At 45.3% G+C, this 22587-nt stretch overlaps 1 protein-coding gene across 1 annotated transcript; it reads right to left on the bottom strand.

The window, feature by feature from the left end:
• SOD1 (superoxide dismutase 1) lies at positions 1–8298 on the bottom strand. Its single transcript, XM_061133926.1, has 5 exons — positions 8128–8298; positions 4557–4647; positions 2715–2784; positions 1790–1907; positions 1–440 (listed from the first exon to the last, which is right to left on the bottom strand). Exons 1-5 carry the CDS (start codon positions 8197–8199, stop codon positions 333–335), a joined length of 459 nt encoding a protein of 152 aa, XP_060989909.1. The 5' UTR covers positions 8200–8298; the 3' UTR covers positions 1–332.
• Between the last annotated feature and the right edge of the window lie 14289 nt (positions 8299–22587).

Raw genomic sequence — 22587 nt, forward strand, 5'->3', positions numbered from 1 at the left:
TACAGTGCCACAGAGTGTGTTTATTGCAGGCTTGAGAGAATTGAAGAAATTTCAGACAAATAATATACATGTGATTAAGTCTGGCAAAATACAGAGATCAATGAACACATTTTAATTGCGTATGAGTTTTATAAAATTATACAAATCTTTCAAGTGATCATAAGTCAGTTCTCATTACAGGTACTTAAAGCAATTTAAAAAAAGTCACACAAATTACACTTTTAAAGTTTACAGTGTTAAATGCTTATCGAGTTAAATTTCTACAGCTAGCAAGATAACAGATGAGTTACTAGGACTCAGACCATGTCCCAGGGAATGTTTACTGGGAATGTTTACTGGGCAATTCCAATTACACCACAGGCCAAACGATTTCCAGCGTTTCCAGTCTTTGTACTTTCTTCATTTCCACCTCTGCCCAAGTCATCCGGTTTTTCATGGACCTTGATGATGCAGACACAAACTAGGTTAGCAGTACTATCTCAAAAAAATACTAGAAACCCATAGAATTAGGTTACAAAAGCATCCACATGCTAAATCTACCATGAGAAATTTTAGTAATATCAGAGTAGACGTTCTTTCATAGTACAAACCGGTTTGGGGGGAAAGGTGAACCAAAAAAAATAAGCTTATAAAAACTGCCTAATTATCTACAGACCCATAAATGAGATAATCCTAAAAATATCTGGAATACTCAAATCAGAATACTGGAGTGAGCTGCCATGCCCTCCAGAGGATCTTCCAGACCCAGGAATCAAACCCGGGTCTCCTGCATTGCAGGGAGATTCTTTACCAACTGAGCTATGTAGGAGGCCCTAAAAATATCTTGAATATTCAAGCAGTAGCCTTTTAAATTTTGCTCATAAAACATTAAGCCACCACTTGGTGGCTCAGATGGTAAAGAATCTGCCTGCATTGCAGGACACCTGAGTTCTATCCCTGGGTTGGGAAGATCCCCTGGAGGAGGGCATGGCAATCCACTCCAGTATTCTTGCCTGGAGAATCTCATGGACAGAGCCTGGCGGGCCACAAGTCCAACGGTGGCAAAGAGTCAGACACGACTGAGTGATTAAGCATAGTACATCAAACATTGATAAGTGACTTTTCTGCTTCATAACTACAGAAGGAAATTCTAAGGATAAAAGGGTGAACTGATAAGAAGTGTCTACTGAAAGTTAACTGTCCTCTGAAAGTGAAAGTGAGTCGCTCAGTCGTGTCCGACTCTTTGTGACCCCATGGACTAATGAAGCCAGGCTCCTCCATCCATGGGATTCAAGGGAGCCTTCAGGAGGCATTCCGTAGGAACCAGAATGCAGTGCTACGTAACCTGGGGCAACAGCCTCCCACACGTTAAAGTGACAACCACCTGCAGACATGAATGAATATTGGTACTGAGGTCCACCCCAGATTTTAGATTTCAAATACTCTGGTCAACTGCAAGGGGGAAACCCAGTAGGGACAGAAAGCCTGGCCATTTAAAAACCAAATAAAAAAAATAAATAAAAACCAAATAAAGACAACTTCTGTTTCCATAACACAGATCTAATTAACATGATCAAAGGTAATCTGCTATATTACTGCATCTTAGCAAGACTGGTCTTAACCGACCTTGATCATTAATTCACCTTCACTTTAATTGTCCAACAAAATAACTGCTTTTCCTAATCTGAACAGAAAGTACAATATATATGGAAGCTTAGAAGCCAGGATTAACAATCATGAAGTCGTGAAAAAATATATGATCGTGTGTCAGAAGAAACTTCATGCATATCCGTATTGTAAGAAAACTTACCACCATCGTGCGGCCAATGATGGAATGTTCTCCTGACAGTGAGATCAGAGAATCTACAATATCCACTTTGGCAACACCGTTTTTGTCAGCCTTCACGTTGCCCAGGTCTCCAACATGCCTAACATTGAAAAAGCAGAGGGATTAGGACTGATTTCTATCTGACTTTAGTTCATAAGCTAAATTAAAAATCGGCAAGTCAGATATATAAGGGTGGCTTGGGAGATTTATACAGTCTATATCGAACAGAATCCACTTTTCCATACTGACAAAACTTTGAAAACATACAAATTTAAAAATAAGTAACAAGATGTTCTAGACACACAGCTCTTCAAGCAAGGCTTCAAGTCTATAAAGCAATGCTCTGGAAAGACTTGTGGTGCACCCCTAACTTCAGAGGTAAAGTAAACTTACAGGGTAAACTTACAGGGTAAAGTTACTGAGTTATGCCTATTAATACTTGGCATGGCCAAGAGAGCTATGCCCCTAGGCCTTTGATATAAACATAAATTAATTCTTGTCCTTAAAACTTAATATTTTCCTGAAAGGCTTTCAGAAACCGAACACATACAAATAGAGTCTCACTGAATTTTCAACATCAAATTTTTTTCTACAAAGCTCCCAGTGTTTCACAATGATGTTTTATTTTGCTAGTAGTTAACACTACCGTTATTCATGACATTTCCTGTATTAGTTCCCTTTGACACTTGTGTTAGTTCTATATTCAATAAACGCTACAAAACCAAATCGTTTGCAGTGTCCCCATTTGTCAATTCCTTGGCCCAGGGAGTAAAGCCATTCGTGGAACAACAAATTCAAGAGCAGAGGTGCAACTATCTTAGCATACAATCTGCAAGTAGTAAACCAAACTGACCACCCCCGCCCAAAGCCAGAGCTATTATTTCAAAAAAGAATTAAGGTCACTCACCTCTCTTCATCTTTTGGCCCACCGTGTTTTTTGGACAGAGGATTAAAGTGAGGACCTGCACTGGTACAGCCTGTTTACCAAAGAAAAAAATAAAGTAGCTAAATTATGAATCAAAATTCCGAAATAAATTCTAAAAATAGACTGGTCATTGCTAAAAGCCTCAACTGGAGAAAAATACTGACACAATGGGGCTCTGGGCTAATAACAACAGCAACAAAGAGCAGGGCGTCGAGACAAGTCCTAACTCCTGTGTGACCCCGGGAAAGGTCCCACCCTTCTCTGGGCCCTGGTTTCTTCCGCCCCATAGAACGAGGTGGCCAAGACTTGAGCTTCAGCGGTCCTTCTACTAAAATCCCATGATTATGCTCCTACTTCCTCAGACGACAGGATACCTCAACTACCAAAAACCTATCTCCCCAGCAACACACTGCCAGACAGCTGCTGCCTGGCTCTTGGTGCCTGTGGAACATAAAGCAACACCTTAATCCAAGGGCTGCTGCCCTGCACGACGCTGCGGCCTTCAGGCTGTACTCTGTGACAACGGCACTCCTGAGCACCAGGGACGGGCATCCACCCAGAACACAACCACGGAGGCGGCGCTCTCGGGACACGGTTCTTCACTCCATGGCTGTCAGGTGGGATGGGGGATGGATCAAGGCTGTGAACAGGCTTCATCCATCCCCACCCCCCAGCCCTCCTCACTCAGGGAGAGACGGGCAGGTTTCAGGAAGTGGCAGAGTAAGCCAGAGCCAAGGAGCACTCTCCTCCCACAGCAGAGGCAGGAGCTTTTCCTTGGCTGCGCCAGCTCGCTGCTGCTGGACACGTGACCTCTAGTTGAGGCACGCAGGATCCTCAAGCTGCGGACGTGGATTCTGGGTTGCGGCCTGCACGTGGGCTCTCCTTTCCCTGACCAAGCACCCAACCCCGGCCCCCTGCTTCGGGAACCTGGGGGAGTCTTACCCACTGGACCACCTCTTAGTCCCAGGAATTTTTATCATTGTTGAACTGGATCACATCTGACCCTTAAATCACTATTTATAGGAACCAAATTATAGGACGTTAAAAACATGTTCCAGCTCCAGCAAAATGAATTAAGTTCTCATCACAGAAAATCAAAACACTAAGTTTACTCAAATACAGCAACTTGACCCATAAATTTTGTTAACTTGCTTCTGATCCCAAATTGAGAAAATCAAACTCAATCCAGAGCACCAACAGTTCACAGGCTATCATCAGTTTATCTCTTACTCCCTGCCCAACCCTGTCCCAACTAAGGCTCTTGTGTTGGAGCTACGGAGCTGTTCTTCCAGGGTAATAATAAATGTACCCCCGCCTGTCACACCCACCCTCAACCCTCAGCTCACAAGGCCAAGGTCAGAAAGTAGCAGTGTTGTTTTCTATTGTTAAAAACACCTGAGACTCTTACATAATCAACCCATAAGAAGATAAAATAAAAATATCAATTCCCCCTTCCACTCCACGAGTCAGTCACTTTTATCCCTGAGGCTGAGTAGCCCTATTGACTTTTTAAAAAATTGTTGGTGAGTTTTTAATGTGTGGGGGTGGCTTCCTGGATGGCCTAGCAGATAGATAATCCACCTGCAATGCAGGAGACACAGAAGACACAGGTTCAATCCCTGGGTCAGGAAGATTCCCTGGAGAAGGAAATGGCAACCACTCTAGTATTCTTACCTGAAAAATCCCACAGACAGAGGAGCCTGGAGGGCTACGCTCCAATGGGTCACAAAGTCGGACACAACTGAGCGACTAAGCACACACACTACTGGGTTTATCTTACCAGGTGAATGACTGTGAATCCCTAGTCACCAGCACAACACCCACCTTGCGTATTGTCTCCAAACTGATGGACGTGGAATCCATGATCACCTTCAGTCAATCCTGTAATGCATCCAGTTACGACGACTGTATTTCCCTTTAGTCAAAGAAAAGTGCGAGAAGTTTGAGAAGGCAATGCTTCTGAGCAAAGAAAACGATTGATTTAACCTTTACCACTCACAGGTAAAGTGAAAAGATCAACTAAGGAGTTGAAAAACTTGTGTCCAAGGTTTTTGGCTAGAAAGGCCCACCACTTTCTAGCAATGAACCTCCAGGTAGTTGCTTAACCATTCATGTGTAATATGAGGAAGTTCTTGCTTATTATGTAAATACTTCAAATAAGTTGTGCGTGTGCCTGGCTAAGTGTATGTGCACGTATCAAACGTGAACCCAACTGTTTGCACGTCATAGACTTTTCAGCATCTTCCTTTCTTCACGCAGACACTCGGCTGTGTTATCAAACACACAGATTTGTCTTAAAAACAAACAGAAGGTTCCCTGGAAATACTCAACTTGCTACCCCATGGTCCCGCTTCTCCACTCTCCAGGAGAGGGACATTTATCAGTTTCCCACATGGATGTTCTTGATTTATAGCCAGAAAACATCCTCCTCACTGCCACTGAGAAGCTGATCCTAGTCTAACCAGAAGTACTGCTTTCTCCAGGCTTTTCAGGCACTGAAACCTAGATAACCTTTCCACTCCCGAGATCAAAAAGGGACGATAAAACACTGAAGCAAGTGAAGAAAAAAACACATACACTGCAATCCTGGCAAAGGTGATGGGTAATGGTACTGCACGCTACATAGACAAATCAAAGAAGTTACTTCCACAGCTACAAAGAGATCTTAGGAACTAAAATAAAACATAACTCAGCAACCACACCATATAGGAATACGAGACGGTGTTTTGTTTTTTTTTTTTTTTAAAAAGCCAGGGCCGACAGTGACAAGAGGTGTTAGGCCTTGAAGATCTGATTTTCCACTGGCTAGGTATCACTGCTCCTGGGAAGTAGCGTGGCGACTGCTGCCTCTAGTATTTCTTTTTGAGGACAGATACACTGTAATTCCTCTAAGTAAAGAAAAACCCAAAATTTAATGGAAAATTCTGGAAAAAGCCAAATGTGAACGTTATCCCCCCCAAACACGTCATGTTATCAAGAGCACAGAGAGACAAACACGGCAGGTTCTTCCCAGTCTCCACTTAACTGGTAATGCAGAGAACAGGAGAGGTTCAGGGTGGGCTGCCCGGGACAGCCTGCAGGGATCGGGCTATCATCTCAAATAAGTGAAACAGGCCAGGGAAGCAGGAGGAAGGGAAACCGCCCGCAGTGTCACTCTAGGCTAACAAGGCTCAGTAGGAGTCTTCTCAAGATGATTTTCAAGACTAGCTAGGACTTTGGGCTTAAGAGGTGAAAATTTCCAATTTTTGAAAACCGGAAACTAATCCAAAAATCTTAAACACTGAATACGCCAAGAAATACCGTTGATAGTTTGACAGTTTAATACATCTGCATACCCAAGGGTCTTTTATCAGGTGCAGAGAGCACCACTAAAATGGAGGTTCAGAACCCATGAGAGGGAGCCATACAAGCTGCTCAGGGAAGGTGTAAAAACTAAGGGGGCCCGGCTTTTGTCAGGCTTCACTGTTTGGCTTCTGAACCTAAGTAACACCAGGAGCTATTTCTCAGTGGCCGCAGGAAAAGAATTCCTCACAGGCTTCTCAGGTTCTCTAGTGGAGAGGAAGGAGGAGACACAAAACAGAGTATGGCGAATGAAAAGGGCAAAATTTACTCTCATGTCAAAAAACCTTTTCGGGAAATTTGCAAACCACCAAAATTAAGCTTAAATATTTAAGTTCTCCTTGTATACATCTCACATAGGACACTTTGCATATCCTCTCCTGTTTCCATAAACCACTGTAAATCTCATTGGTACCTCAAATATTCCCTCAAGATTAACAAGGCAACACATTTTTCCACCCACTGGCAACCTAAGATCTGGGACAGTCTTTTCACAAGCACACTCCTCACAACATCTGTGCTTCACAGTATTATCACTGAGTGTTTCTGTACACTTTATTTTACATGATTTGTGCAGAGGTTTGTCCGATACCCTCCCAGGAATAGACCTACCGATAAAAAAAAATTCCAAAGTCACGTCACTGAAAATCTGTTTACAGGAATGCTCCAAGCACAGAAATGACAATTCCACGCAAAGGAAATAGTCTCGGCCTCCTCTCCCGGGACTCCCAGACCTCACCCACTGCCCTCGATCAGCAGGAAGTCTCAATCTTCCATGCACTGTTAAGAACCACTTTGGAGGCTTTAAAAACAGCAGATCTCAGACTGCACCGCACCTGATGTAACTGATCCGGAGTTGAGCCCTACAATCTATTTTAAAAAGCTCAGCCAGGGACTCTGGGGCTTCCCTGACGGCTCAGCAGGTAAAGAATCTGCCTGCAATGCAGGAGAGCTGGGTTCGATCCCTGGACTGGGAAGATCCCCTGCAGGAGGAAACGTCAACCCACTCCGGTTCCTCTTGCCTGGAGAATCCCAAGGACAGAGGATCCTAGCGGGTTACAGTCCATGGGGTCGCATAGAGTCGGACACGACTGAAGCGACTTAGCACGCACGCGGTGAGTCTGCCCTGCACCCAGGATTAATATCGCTCTCTAGAAAACCCCCCAAACAAGGGAGTCTGTTAGATGTCTGGTTTTTTTTTTTTGGAGTTCTGATCAGGTCCGTCTTCTCTGCCCTCATAGAGCCTGACCATGACCTAGAGCACGATGGTTCAGCAAACCGTTCTGTAAAGGGTCACTGTTGTACACTCGTGTTTTCCTTTAAACACAAACATTAAAACAGAACAAAACAAAAACAGAAAGACCTGAACCGATAAAACCACTCAGCTCGAGGGCTGTACAAACACCAACCCCGGCACAGACCGTGCGCGTGGTTTGCAGACCCCTGAGCTGGAGCGCTGAGCGTTATCCCCAAGGGATAACGGACGCCACGAGAGTCCTGAGGGCCCGGCCGCACCGCGCCACCCCGGGGACCTCAAGGACGGGCCAGGCCTCGGGACTGCGCAACTCAAAAATCCGCAGGATGTCAGGACCCAGACACTGACCCCGCCGAGAAGGGGGGGTGGGGGGTGGCCACACGGCCTCCTCAAGGCAGGGCAGGTCTCCGTCGGGGCCTGCGGACACCTCAGGTGCGCCGCGGCAGCCGGTTCTCCCCCTCCCTCGCTTTCTCTCCGCCCTCCCGGGCCCGCGGTTGTCGGCCTCCCCGCCCCCCCACACACAAAGGGGCCGGCCGGGTGTTCCCTTCCTGCACCCCCGCCCAGGCCTCGCCACGCACCGCCGCCAGGCTCGCCCGGTGACTCAGCACTTTGCGGCCGACGGCGCGCGGGGGGCGGCCCGGGGGTGGGGGTGGACCGCGGACCCGCCGAACCGCGCGCCGGGGGAGGGAGGCGTGGCGAGGGCGGCCCGAGGGCCGGCAGGGCCGGCCTCCCGCTCCAGGGCACAGGCTGGCGCGCTCGGCCTCGCCGCAGGTCTTCCCCCTCACCCCCGCCAGCCCTTGCCTTTGCCTCGAAGCGGATGGTGCCTTGCACCGGGCCGTCGCCCTTCAGCACGCAGACGGCCTTCGTCGCCATGACTCGGGGAAAAGGAGCTCCGGCCCGGACCGCTAAGGACGCCACACCAAGCAGAGAAAGAAACGCCGCAGCATACACGCCGACGCAAAAGCGAAGCGAGCGCGCCGCCGCACTTTTATAGGGCCGGACCGCCGCGTCCCGCCCACCCTGGCCCTCAACCAATCGCCGCCCGCGCTCTCAGCGCGCTCCCCCCCGGGGGTCCTGGGGGCCCCGGTCGGACCGGGGGGAGGGGCCAAGGAGCTGTGTAGGGAGCCCGTCATTCGAGCGCCGCCAGCCCCCTCCGCCCTGAGGCTGTGTAAAAACGCGCAGTAAAACCTGAATCCGTGGGGAAAAAAAACTACAACCCAGCCTTTCTCCTCGAAAGGGTGTGATCTGCGGTTTGCAGTACACGAAAGTGGGACAGGAGGTATATACGTGGCACGCCTTGACGATCTGAAGCCCCTTTGTCCACAGATGTTAATGAGTGATAACTGACTGTGGTCCTGACGCTGTCGCCTTTGTGTTTCACAAGTTGAAACTCCCATGCTGCGAGATTTTGATAGTTTCCTTTTTTTTTCAATTGCGTTGTGGATTTCTGAGGGTCTGTAAAGACGGTGGATCTCAGTCTCGGGTCTCACCTTTTCTTCTCTGCAATTGTCTTCGTCCTAAACACATAAGAGTACGTGTTTGGTTGTCAGAATTACGTCTTTTCGAATATTTCCTGTGTGGCAAGGCCACAAACCTGAAAATACAAAAAAATAAAAGTCAACTGATTGATGTCTACATTCCTCTGTGTTTTGTCTGCTGCCGCAACAGTCAAGGAGAGGGGGAGAATGGGCGAATGATAGCTCCATACCCCAGGGTATTTCTTAACCTTCAAGGAAGACGTTTCATGAAACTAGCTAACAGCACAAACCACTTCTGTGGGTTTTTATTTAAAAATATAAACATGTTTACTTGTGTGCTCAGAAATCTCTAGAAAGATGTACAGGAGACTGTGGGTGGGTACCTTTGGGAAATGCAAATGTAACTTTTACTAATGTTCGCTCAAAATATTTTTTTACAATGATTATGCATTTGCTTCTCTCCTGGCTCAGATGGTAACAAATCTGCCTGCAATGCAGGAGACCTGGGTTCACTCCCTGGGTGAGAAAGATCCCCTGGAGAAGGGAAGGTCTACCCACTCCAGTATTCTTGTCTGGAGAATTCCATGGAGAGAGGAGCCTGGCCAACTGCAGTCCAATGGGGTCTGCAAAGAGTCCAGACAGGACTGAGCAACTAACACTTTCACTTTTACACTTTTCACTGTGCATTTGTCTGCAACAGTTTGGCTCAGAAGGAGAATCCCCACCACCACCACCATCTGGCCCCACCCCTACAAACATGCTTTTCTTGGCAAAATGGTTTGATAACCACGGAGTTGCCAGGGGGCATCAAGAGAAGAATCTTCCTCTTCCCTCCTCAGCGGGCTGCCTGAGTAATAAAGATGAGTGAACTGTTTTCAGAGATGAGGTTAATTTAATCTGGAAGCACCCTTTGGACTCATTTAGAAGGCTTGTTAAACTGCAGATTGCTGTGTTTCTGACCCAGCTGGGGGTCTGCTGTGGGAACCTGGAATTTACCTTCCTCCCTTGTTCCCAGGGAGCTCTGATGTTGGCACTTTGAGAAATTCTGACCTGCAGGTGTTTTCCATGCCCAGTGAAGTAGGCAAGTTGAGGGCAAGAGCTGGACCTACTTGACTCAAAAGAGGAGATGGGGAAAGTATCCTGAAAAGAAACAGGGAGTCAGAGACCCAGACAGGGGCCAATGAGGGACACACCTAAAGGAGGAGAGCTCTGGCTGCTAGGAATTTCTGTTGAAATCCTCCATGTCTCCCGGTGAACTCCCAACACAATCTGCCTTTCCATCTAATGCTCGGTAGGGAGGATTTAGTTATGGCGCTAGTGGTAAAGCCTGCCACTGCAGGAGATGTAAGAGACCTGGGTCCGATCCCTGGGTGGTGAAGATCCCCTGGAGAAGGATATGGCAACCCACTCCAGTATTCTTGCCTGGAGAATCCCATGGACCGAGGGGCCTGGTGGGCTACAGTCCATGGGGTGGCAAAGAGTCGGACAAAACTGAAGTGACTTAACACACACACGCAGTTGTGGGGATGGTGAAATGCTGAGTGAGATCTAGTTCAAGATTAGAGTGAAACAAGGCAGAAACTACTTCAGCCACTTCTTGGCTGCACATGACTTATTTAATTCTACCTTTGGACTCAAATCGTCATCTGTCACAAATACGCAGTTCACGTATTTTTTTTTATCATCCTCTTGAAAATATACATATTTGTAATTTTGCTTGCTGTACTCAACTAGCATTTTCCAGTTAGCCTGTAAGTTGCATAAATGTGCAAATCACAGTCAAAGGGCCTTTGCCCAAGGCCAAAGTTCCTTTGGCTTCCAGGAAGTTGGAATCAGATATCAGTTCACATGCCAACAAACTAGCCCACATGCAGTGGCACTGGGATCCAGGTTCCTCCTCTTTTGAGGTAGGTAGACAAAGCCTGGGTCGGTGCCAGGGCTGTGTCGTGCAGGATTCAAGGACCTCTGAGGTTCATTCCTAGTACTACCCTTACACCTAGGCAAGGGGTCCCACACTTCAGAGGGCCCTGTTCTATTCCTCCTTAGGCCATATTTCCGCTGGGGAGAGGTGTGGAGCTGAGAAGATGCCCCCACGAGAGTCTTACCCCTCCTTCTAGAAAAGGGTTGTGTGTGCGTGTTAGTCACTCAGCCGTGTCTGACTCTCTGCGACCCCGTGGACTGTAGCCCACCAGGCTCCTCTGTCCATGGGATTCTCCAGGCAAGAATACTGGAGTGTGTTGCCATTCCCTTCTCCAGGGGAATCTCCCCGACCCAGTGACGGAACCCATCTCCTGCATTAGCAGGTGAATTCTTTACCCCTGAGCCACCAGGGAAGCCCACACAATACATTGGACTGACTGCAAAGAGCTAATGATCAGGAAATGTGAAGATGGTGGAAACAAAGACTAGCCGTTGAACCGAGGATCTACTAGCAATTTAGGCTGTAAACCAGTCACAGAGCAGGTCACTGAACTCCCAGGTCCCTGAAGGATAAAGTTCTGACACACATTCCTAAGTTGTTTTGTAGGAAGGCAGTCCATGTGGTACAGAGGCTTCCCTTTATGCCCTTGCCCCTGTCCTATGTTAGGGCAGGCCTATTCATTTTGACCTTGAGTTTCCCCGATTCAATGGCTTTGGGGTGCTCCTGCCCCCTAATCTAGTCTCAAAGGTCATGTGTGTGATCAGAGAACTCGGGTGGTTTTGAAAAATTCAAATCCCATTGAGAGTTATTATCGCCAAGAAGTCAAGGGACTCCAAAAGTAGGTAGGGTTGTCTTGAGCCCAGGAATGTGGCTGGCATCTGACAGTCAGGATGAGGCACACTGACCCAGAGAGACTTGAATTTTGTAGGGAATGGTGAGGACTGGGTGCCTCGGACCAGACTGCCCCATGTGCAGATGACTCAGCAGTTTACTGTGTGTCCTGGCGTTCCTGAGCATGAAAATCAGTGTTTGGTTAAGAAGTAAGTGAGAAGGGAGACCAGCTGGTCAGTCTTGCATTTCGATCCTTCTCCTCCTCTTTTCCTTTCTTAGGATTCATTCCTCCCTTTTCTCCTTTATTTCGGGCTTCCCTGGTGACTCAGACAGTAAAGAATCTGCCTGCAGTGTGGGAGACCTGGGTTCGATCCCTGGGTCGGGAAGATCCCGTGGAGGAGGGCATGACAACCCACTCCAGTATTCTTGCCTGGAGAATCCCATGAACAGAGGAGCCTGGTGGGCTACAGTCCATGGGGTCACAAAGAGCCAGACACAATCAAGCCACTAAGCGCAGCACAGCACTCCTTTATTTCATCTCCCTTTTCCCCAAAATTATTCTTTTCCTCCTGAAATCCCCAGGTGGTTCCTCCTTTACACCTTCATGGTGCTCAATGAATAAGTAGTTTTCTTTTCATCTGCTTCACATCACACATCACAAGGGGACTATCACAAGGGGATTATCACAAAGGGATTCATCACAAAGGGATGAATTATTATTTCATCACAAAGGCTGATGAAAAATATGTTTTTATATATGTGCTTAGTCGTTCATTTGTGTCCAACTGTTTGTGACCCTGTGGGCTGTAGCCCACCAGGCTCCTCTGTCCATGGGGATTCTCCAGGCAAGAATACTGGAGTGGGTTGTCATGCCCTTCTCCAGGGGATCATCCCGACCCAGGGATCAAACCCAGGTCTCCCTCATTACAGGCAGATTCTTTACCATCTGAGCCACCAGGTTGTAGGCAAACATCAGAACTGGGCAAACACAAAAGAAGCAAAGTACAAAAAGGTTTTTTTGTTTGTTTGTTTGTTTGTTTGTTTTAATGCTAAGAAATAAATGTGGTAATAACTAGGAAGCAAATTAGAAACAGTTAAAGGCAGTATTTGCTAGTCCTATCTGGGCTTCCCTGGTGGCTCAGATGGTAAAGAATCTGCCAGCAGTGTAGGAGACTTGGGTTCTATCCCTGGGTCAGGAAAATCCCCTGGAGAAGGGATTGGCTACCCACTCCAGTTTTCTTGCCTGGGAAATCCCATAGACAGAGGAGCCTGGTGGGCCCCAGTCTTTGGGGTCACAAAAGAGTCAGACATGACTTAGCAATTAAACAACAATAATATATATATATGACTTTTGGCCCCACTGCCTGGCATTTGTAATCTTAATACCCTGATTAGGGATTGAACCTGTGCCCCCTGCAGTTGAAGCAGAGTCTTAACCACTGGACAAGGGAATTCCTACCTGCAGATATTTAATGCTAGTAAATTCCCCAGACCAAAAGCTATTATCAGTAAACCCTGTGAGAAGATTATATCCCAGCATCATGAAGTGTCTGAAGCATTTTTGAAAGCTGGGGAGGGAAAAGTGTAACAATTAATTAAGATTGTTGGTAAGCAGGAGTGAACAGCCTGGGATTAGACATTTGCAAACTGTAATTAAGAGTTAGCTGTATATTTAATAATCATCTGGAAAACAGAATGGCTACCCACTCCTGTATTCTTGCCTGGAGAATCCCATGGACAGAGGAACCTGGTGGGCTACAGCCCACGTGGTCACAAAGAGTTGGACATGGCTGAGCAACTAACACTTTCCCGTTTAATAATCGTGGCATGATAACTCAGGTCATGAGCTCTGTTTAGCTGTTGCGCTCTGGGCTCTGGCCCACTCTGGCCTACTGTATTGTCTTGGGGGGTGATTCTCTCTAGATGAAGGTGATACTTAGTCACTCAGTCTTGTCCAACTGTTTGCAACCCCACGGGCTGTAGCCCACCAGGCTCCTCTGTCTGTGGGGATTCTCCAGGCAAGAATACTGAAGTGGGTTGCCATGCCCTCCTAACCCAGGGATCAAACCCAGGTCTCCCGCATTGCAGGCGGAATCTTTTACCATCTGAACCACCAGGGAAGCCCATGAGTACTGGAATGGGTAGCCTATCCCTTCTCCAGGGGATCTTCCCAACCCAGTATTTGAACTGGGGTCTCCTGCATTGCAGGTGGATTCTTTACCAGCTGAGCTACCAGGAGAGCCCACCTGTAAACCAGAGGCCCCTAGGTTAGGTACAGTCCTTGTCGACCCTTGCTGCACCTTAGAACCACCCAGGAGATTTTTGGAAACAGTGTGCTTGGGCCCAATTACATGCACATCTTCAAATTGTGTTTATTTAAACTGTAGATCCACTTGACATTGCTGTACGTTACATAAGAAACTGGCAATGGCCTTCATTGGAAATGGGCCGCTTACCTTGGCGCTTTCTGTCCTATGAGGAAAATAAACTTATATTTGGTTAAACAAGCATAACCAGGTTTCTGTTGCATGAAGTTCAAAGCAAGTTCCAACTGAAAGAGAAGAAGCCTCCAGGGGTGTTTTATCAGGAAAGGACTTGATTTTGTGCAGAAGTAAGATGGATACTCAAGTGGGGAGATCAAAGAAGAGAGTGAAGGCAGAAAGGCCATTTGGGAGTAGAGATATAAGGTCCTGGCCGGAGGCCACTGCTAGAAAACAGCGGAGAGAGAATGAGAAAGGAATCTTCAGCCTCAGGGCCTGACCAGAACTGCAGGGCGAGGGAGAGACAGGGCAAAGGGTAGCTCCCAGATTTGGGGCTCAGGTGCCAGACTGGAGGATAGAGCTGCCATTTATTAATACCATGAAAAGCAAGGTCCAGATTAAGACGTTCATTCAGGACAAGGGTGCATCTGGGTGCCTGAGGATCCTGGAAGTGCTGAGGTGGATGCATCCTTTTGAACACCGATGTGAACCTCAGGGTGGCCTACACGACATGGCTCATAGTTTCACTGAGTTAGACAAGGCTGTGGTCCATGTGATTAGATTGGTTAGTTTTCTGCGATTGTGGTTTTCAATCTGTCTGCCCTTGATGGAGAAGGATAAGAGGCTTATGGAAGCTTCCTGATGGGAGAGACTGACTGAGGGGAAAACTGGGTCTTGTTCTGGTGGGCGGGGCCATGCTCAGTAAATGTTTAATCCAATTTTCTGTTGATGGGTGGACCTGTGTTCCGTCCCTGCTATTTACCTGGGGCCAAACTATGGTGGAGGTAATGAAGATAGTGCTGACCTCCCTCAAAAGGTCCCATGCATGTACTACACGCAGGGCCCCCAACCCTGCAGTAGGCCACCACGGACCCACGCCTCCGCTGGAGACTCCCGGACCCCCAAAGGCAAGTCAGGACAGTCTCCGGTGGGGTCACTGCTCCTTTCTCCTGGGTCCTGGTGCTCAAGGTTCTGTTGTGCCCTCTGAGAGTCTATTTCCCAGCCCTGTGTAGGTTCTGGCAGCTCTATGGTGGGGTTAATGGCGACTTCCTCCAAGAGGGCTTATGCCATACCCCAGTCTGCTGCACCCAGAACCCCGTCCCTGCGGCAGACCACCGCCAGCCCGTGCCTCCACAGGAGACGCTCAAACACAGCTTTGCCTCAGTCTCTGTGGGGTCTCTGGGTCCTGGTGTGCACAAGGTTTGTTTGAGCCCTCTGGCAGGAATGGGGTTTGATTCTAAACACGAATTTTCCCCTTCTACCATCTTGCTGCGGCTTCTCCTTTGCCCTTGGATCTGGGGTATCTCCTCACAGCCGCTCCAGCGCCCATGGTCCTACTAGATCACCGACTCAGTGGACATGAGTTTGAGTAAACTCCAAGAGTTGGTGATGGACAGGGAGGCCTGGCGTGGTGCAGTCCATGCGGTCGCAAAGAATTGGACACGACTGAGCGACTGAACTGAACTGTGAGCCTCAGGGTCACCCAAAGTGTGGGCTGTGTATCAGACTCAGTCCATATGCTATTCAGATTTGTAATGAAAATGTAGTTACTTCCTCCCTTTGTTTGTGCACACACTCAGTCGAGTCTGACTCTTTGCAACTCCTTGGACTATAGCCCGCCAGGCTCCTCTGTCCGTGGAATTCTCCAGACAAGAATAATGGAGTGGGTTGCCATTTTCTTCTCCAGGGGATCTTCCCAACCCAGGGATTGACTTCGTGTCTTTTGCGTCTCCTGCTTTGGCAGGCGGATTCTTTACCAGCAAAGCCATTGGGGAAGCCCATTTATTCCCTTTAGGGGATATAATTGTCATCATGATTCTCTCACACTGGGTAGGAAACTAGTGAGGATTAAGCTTCCCAGGTGGCTCAGTGGTAAAGAATCCTACCAATGCAGGAGACTCAGGTTCAATTCCCGAGTCGGGAAGATCCCCTGTAGAAGGAAATGGCAACCCACTCCAGTATTCTTGCCTGGAGAATCCTATGGACAGAGGAGCCTGTTCAGCTACACTCCATGGGGTCACAGAGAGTTGGACAGGAGCGAGCACACACATGTACACACAGGCACCATTGACATTTTCTCAAGTTCATCTGGTTAAAACAGATTCTTTAAAGCAGTGATTCTCAAATGTTAATATCCTGTTTTGTTTTGTTTTGTTTTGTTTTGTTTTTGCTGTGCCACACGGCATGTGGGATCTTAGTTCCACAACCAGAGATGAACTTATGTCCCTTGCATTGAAAGCATGGTGTCTTAACGGCTACACTGCCAGGAAAGTCCCTCAGATGTTAACATACTTTAGAGCTGGCTAGAAGGCTTGTTAAAATTCAGATTGCTGGTCCACCCCCAGAGGTTTTTGGGGTTTTTTTTAACTTTAAAAAAAACCAAAGTAGCATTATTACTATATAATTCATGTACTATAAAACATTCACCCGTTGTAAGTATACACTTCAACAGTATTTTTAGAGAATTTTTGTAATTAGCAACCCTTCCCCAAATGCAGTTTTAGAACGTTTCCATCAGCCCAGCAAGTTTCCTCATGCTGGTTTTCGCTTAAGCCCTTCTACCACTCCAAGCCCTAGGCAACTACTAATCTGCTTTTTATCCTATAAATTTACTTTTTCTTAACATTTCTTATAAATGGAAACAGTATGTAGTCTTTTGCATCTGGCGTCTCAGCATAATGTTTCAGAGCTGAATCTATGCTGTAGCTTGTATTGGTAATTTGCTCCTTTTTATGTCTGAAGAGTATTCCATGGCAAGGAAATACCATAAATTGTTTTCCAGTCACAAGTTGGTGGACATTTGTATTTGTTATGTGTTATTGAACTGTGTCCCTAAATACATATGTTGAAGTCCTAACACCCGTGAAATGTCACCTAGTTTGGAAATGGGATTTTGGAAATGAAATTAGTTAATATAAGATCATACTGGAATAGGGTGGACCCCTTATCCAATATGATTAGTGACCTTATAAAAAGAAAATTTGGACACAGGCAGAGAGAACACCAAGTGAAGATGAAGGCAAAGATCAGGATGATGCTTCTACAAGCCAAGGAAAACCCATTGCCAGCAGACCTCAAGAACCTAGTGGAGGGGCGTGGGAAAAGTTCTCCTTCGCAGCCCAGAAGGAACCAATCCTGCTGACACCTTCATCTCAGACTTCTGGCCTTCAGAACTGTGAGCCAATCAATTTCTATCATTTAAGCCACTTTGTTACAGAAGCCCTAGCAAACCAATGCAAGATTATTTCTGAGTTTTGAATGTTATGAATAATGCTGCCAAGAATATTGATATACACATCTATGTGGACATATAATTTCATCTCTCGTTGATTTGCTTTGTAACTTTGGTTCAAAAAAAATGCAAGACGGTATTTCAGTGGGCTACTGAAATAGTCACATCAGCAACAGCAAAGATTTCACTTCCTCCACATCCTTGCCAACACTTGCTATTGTTTATTTTTTTATTATAGCCATTCCAGTGATTTTATAGTATCTTATTATGGTTTTAATTTGCATTTCCCTAACAGTTAATGATGTTGAGCATCTTTTCATGTGCTTATTAGCTGTTTATGTATCTTCCCTGATGAAATGTCTCTGTGAGTCTTTTCCCATTTTTGGTCTTATAACACTGGTTGGAACCTCCAGTACAATGTTGTAGAAGTGGTAACAGTTGAGATCTTTGGGTTGTTCTCAATAGCTGGGGAAAGAATTAACTCTCTTACCCTCACGTGTGATATTAGCTATAGGTTTTTCATAGATGCCCTTTATCCAGATTGAGGAAGTTCCCATCTATTTCTAGTTAGTTGACATGAAGAGTGTTCATTTCAGTTCAGTTCAGTTCAGTTCAGTCGCTCAGTCGTGTCCGACTCTGCGACCCCATGAATCGCAGCACGCCAGGCCTCCCTGTCCATCACCAACTCCCAGAGTTTACTCAGACTCATATCCATCGAGTTGGTGATGCCATCCAGCCATCTCATCCTCTGTCGTGTTAGCTTTTGTCAAATGATGTTTCTGCGTCTGTTAAAACAATCATGTCATCTTTGTCCTTTGTTCTATATACCTAGTGTATTACGTTGATAGAGTTTCAGATGTTTAACCGACTGTGTGTTCCTGTAATAAATTCCATTTGAACAGAGTGTATAATCTTTTGTATATGTTGCTGAATTTGATTTGTTAATATCTATAATGTTATTGTCTTGTGCTGTCCTTATTTGATATCAGGATAATACTGGTGTCCTTGAATGAGTTGAGAAGCCATCTAGACTTAGGCTTTTCTTTGTGGGAAGACTGTTAAATACTAATTCAGGTTCTTATTAGAATTCACTTCAAATTTTCTACTTCTTCTTGATTCTGTTTTGGTTATTTATGTCTTCTAAGGGATTTGTTCACTTCTAAATTGTGTAATTTGTTAATACAGAGTTGTTCATGATATTTTCTTACAAATGTTAAATTTCTATAGGGTTAGTAATAGTGTCCCCTCTTTCATAATTGATTTTGGCTATTTATTTGTCTCTCTAATTTTCTTTTTCAGTCTAACTGAGCCATGGTCTATCTCGTTGACTCGTGAGAGAACTAGCTTCTGTCTTTGTTTTGTTTCTTGACTGTGTCACAGGGCTTGGGGGATCTTAGTTCCCCCAGCAGGGATCAAACCCCAGGTGTGGTCCTAACCACTGGACTGCAGGGAATTCCCCTCAAAGTACCAACTTTTGGTTTCATTGATTTTCTCTATTATTCGTCTGTTTTCTGTTTCAGTGATTTCCAATCTAATCTTTATTATGTCTGTTCTTCTGCTTACCTTGGGTTTATTTTGCTTTTCTAGTGTCTTAAGGGGAAAGCACTGTTTATTGATTTGAGATCTTTGTTCTTTTCTAGTGTGGATATTTAAAACCATAAATTTCCCTCTAAGCCTTGCATTAGCTACACCCATAACATGATACGTCACATTTTTATTTTCAGTCAGTTTGAAATATTTTCTAATTGTTCTCATGACTTCTTTTTTCACCCATGCATTACTTTAAAGTATAGTGCTTGCCTTCCAAATATTAGGGTTCCCCAAATTTCCTTCTGTTATTGCATCCTAGTTTAATTCCACAGTAAATTGAAAGAATATACTTTGTATGATTTCATTCCTTTTAAATATATTGAGATTTATTTTATGATCTAATACAATCTATTCTGGAGAATATCCTATCTGCTATTGAAATGAATGTGTATTCTGCACTTGTTTGGTGAAACATTCTACATGCATCACTAGGTTGCATTGGTTGATAGTGTTTTTTAAGTTCTCTGTACCTTTGCTGATTTCCTGTCTGGTTTTTCTGTAAGTAATTGAGAGTGGGATATTGAAATCTCCAACTACTATTGCCGTATTGTCTACATTTCCTTTTATAAATGATTGAAGTACAGTTGATTTACAGTGTCCTGTTAGTTTCTGATGGATGGCCAAGTGATTCAGATTCATTTCTATTGTAGTTTATTACAAGATATTAAATGCAGTTCCTTGTGCTCTACAGTAGGACCTTGTTGTTTTATCTATTTTATATACAGTATTTCATATCTGCTAATCCCAAAGTCCTGTTTTATCCCTGCCGGCACACCCTTGCCCTTTCCCCCTTTCCTCTTTGGTAACTGTAGGTTTTTTCCCTGTGGCTGTGAATCTGTGTCTGTTTTATAAACAGGTCCATTTGTATCACTTTTTAGATTCCATAAAAAAACTGTATCCTGTGACATTTGTCTCTATCTGACTCACTTCACTGAGTCTGATCATCTCTGGGTCCATCCATGTTGCTGCAAATGGCATTATTTCAGTTTTTTATGGCTGAGTAATATTTCATTGTGTGTACACACACACACACACACACACACACACACACACATCGCATCTTCTTTACCGTTCATCTGGCAATGAGCATTTAGGTTGCTTCCATGTCTTAGGTATTGCAAATAGCGCTGCCGTGAACACTGAGGTCATTTATCTTTTTAAAATTGTAGTTTTCTCTGGATATCGGCCCAGGAGTGGAATTGTTGGATCATATAGTAACTCTGTTTTTAGTTTTTTTAAGGAACTTCCATGCTTTTCTCCATAGTGGCTGCAGCATTTTGCATTCCCACCAACAGTGTAGGAGGGTTCCCTTTTCTTCACACCCTCACCACATTTACTATTTGTGTCCACATTCCCTTTTAATTCTGTCCCTTTTGTTTCTTGTTTTTGAGGCTCTGGTGGTAGATGCATATGCATTTATAATCGTTATGCTTTCCTGTTATAGTGACTCTTTTCTCATTTTAGAACATCTCTCTTTGTCTATGGTAATTTTTTGCCTTAACATCTATTTTAGCTACTATCCGTATAGCTACTTCAACTCTCCTATGGTTACGTTTTCATGGCGTATCTTCTTCCGTCTTTTTAGATTCAGCGTGTTTATGTCTCTGAATCTAAGGTGTCCTCTTGCAGACAGCACGTAACTGACTCTTGCTTTTTTCTTGTCTTTTTGTATATCCCTGCTCTTTGATTGGATTGTAGACCATTCACATTTAATGTAATTAATATCTGTTTGGATTTACATTTGCCATTTGTTTCCTCTGTGTCTCCTATTTTGTTTCTCTATCCTTCTTTTACGCTTTCTTTTGTGTTAAAAACATTTTAGTATAGCATTTAAATTCCTCTGTTAATTTTTTTTTTACTATTTTAAAATTTACTTTATTAGTGGTTACTCTGTAAACTGCAACATCTTAACTTACCAAAATCCAGCTGTGATTAACATTGATCTAATTCTGGTAAAATACAGAAACTTTACTCCAGGGTAGCTCATTCTCTTCCTCACCTTTGTGTTATCACAGTTATATATAATATACATTTATATGTAGTAGAAACCCAGCAATATAGTGCGACAATTATTGCTTTATACAATTTTATGTCTTTTAAAGACATCAGGAGAAGAAATGAGGAAAATTATATAGAGTCTTAAATATTTACCCACACATTTACCATTTTCAGGACTTTTCATTTCTTCCTGTGCATTCAAATTGTGATTTGATGTCACTTACTTTCAATCTGGATGTCACTTACCTTTCAATCCTGTAGTATTTCTTGAAAGGAAAGGCTGTCATCCCTTCTATTAACAGTGCCTCTGGACGTGGGCATTACCCACTACACCAAATCAGTCGAGTCCCCTTTGATAACAGCACCGTCCCAGTCCTCACGGCCTGGCCAGCACTGGCAGGACCTCCACACCCAGTGGGCTGGAGGAGATGGAAGCAGTCCTCGCAGGCAAGCCTCAGGTATCCACTATCCTTACCCAACGTTCAGCAGTTTTCAAGCATAAACATGTCTCAAACTATCGTACCTCTTTGTTCACTTTCTAGAGCCCTTAATGTTCTTGTCAATTTTATCTAGCTTTATAGTTGCTTTCTGGGGAAAGGATTTTCTAACCATTTCACTTGGCCCTACCCAGAAGTCTGTTTCCTCCCCGCTGTGTTTCTGATTCATTAACCCTGAGGTGTAGCTGGAAATTTTAAATTTTAATGAGTTCTCAGGTAATACTAATGCTGCAGGCCCAGGGCCCACACTTTGAAACCTACTGCTTTAGATTAAGTCAATCTCTTTTTGATGTGAAAACAACTTTCTCAAGTATGAATTCATTATGAGCACACATGAAATTTTATTTTAAACTTGCTGCAGGGGAACAAGGCATCCAACAAAACCTGTTCCAATATTTTTGTTTTATAGAAAACTTCAGTCGCAATAAAGGTGACTAGATAATGCTGTTAACATTAGGTTCAAGAAAGTCTTGTCTGTTCAGCATGAGCCTGCTGGTCAGCAACTCGGGTGATGCATAACAAGATCATTCAAGTAAACCTAACAGCCCACGTGGGCTCTTAATCTCATCAAAGTCTGTAAGAAAACTGCTCAAATTATTTTATCACGAATGCCAGACATTTTCCCCTGGAGGCTGTTGATTATCCCAAGCCCCTGCGGTCTTCTCCAGGCTGCCTTGCTCAGATAGTGGAAGTGCTCGCCCACCTGGGTAAATACAGAGTTCCCTCTTTCCCACCGTTGTGCCCTAAGAGAGATGCTGGGCATCCAGATGGCAGAGGTCAGGCAGCCATAGAGGCGGGCACTTCCTCCCACGTGGTGTCACCAGGGTCCTCACTGGTTTCTGCCGCGCAGCAGCTGGTCCAGTCTGGTTCTGGACCTGAGACAGCTGTAGCGTGACTGGTCCTGCCACTGTCATCTGTGGTTCTGACTATTGCCAACTTGTCACCAAATCCCCACTTCTTTGCCTTGCCCCGGTCTTCTGCTGGTCCACCGGTCAACTCAGCCTTTTCCTATCCCAGCAGTGGGGCCCACAGGAACATCAGGGGCTCTAGGTACCAAACAGAGGCCACATTTTACTGCTCCGACTTCTCTATCCTGACAGCTCCCTCTGCGCCCACTGCCCGCCCTGGCGGGCCCTGTTGGAATGCCTCCACGCGGACCCTCTGCGCCCCACTGCCCACCCTGGCGGGCCATGTTGGGATGCCTCCACGCGGACCCTGTTCCTGCTCTACCCAC

The sequence above is a fragment of the Dama dama genome, chromosome 31, assembly GCF_033118175.1.
Source record: "Dama dama isolate Ldn47 chromosome 31, ASM3311817v1, whole genome shotgun sequence".
Lineage (NCBI taxonomy): Eukaryota > Metazoa > Chordata > Mammalia > Artiodactyla > Cervidae > Dama > Dama dama.

What these genes read in the sequence shown, in the direction of transcription:
- SOD1 (XM_061133926.1), bottom strand. Translation starts at nt 8,199, where the DNA reads ATGGCGACGAAGGCCGTCTGCGTGCTGAAGGGCGACGGCCCGGTGCAA. An exon ending in CCATCCGCTTCGAGGCAAAG is followed by an intron (nt 4,648 to 8,127) that starts GCAAGGGCTGGC and finishes CTTTGACTAAAG; the next exon opens with GGAAATACAGTCGTCGTAAC. An exon ending in GGGCCAAAAGATGAAGAGAG is followed by an intron (nt 1,908 to 2,714) that starts GTGAGTGACCTT and finishes TTTCAATGTTAG; the next exon opens with GCATGTTGGAGACCTGGGCA.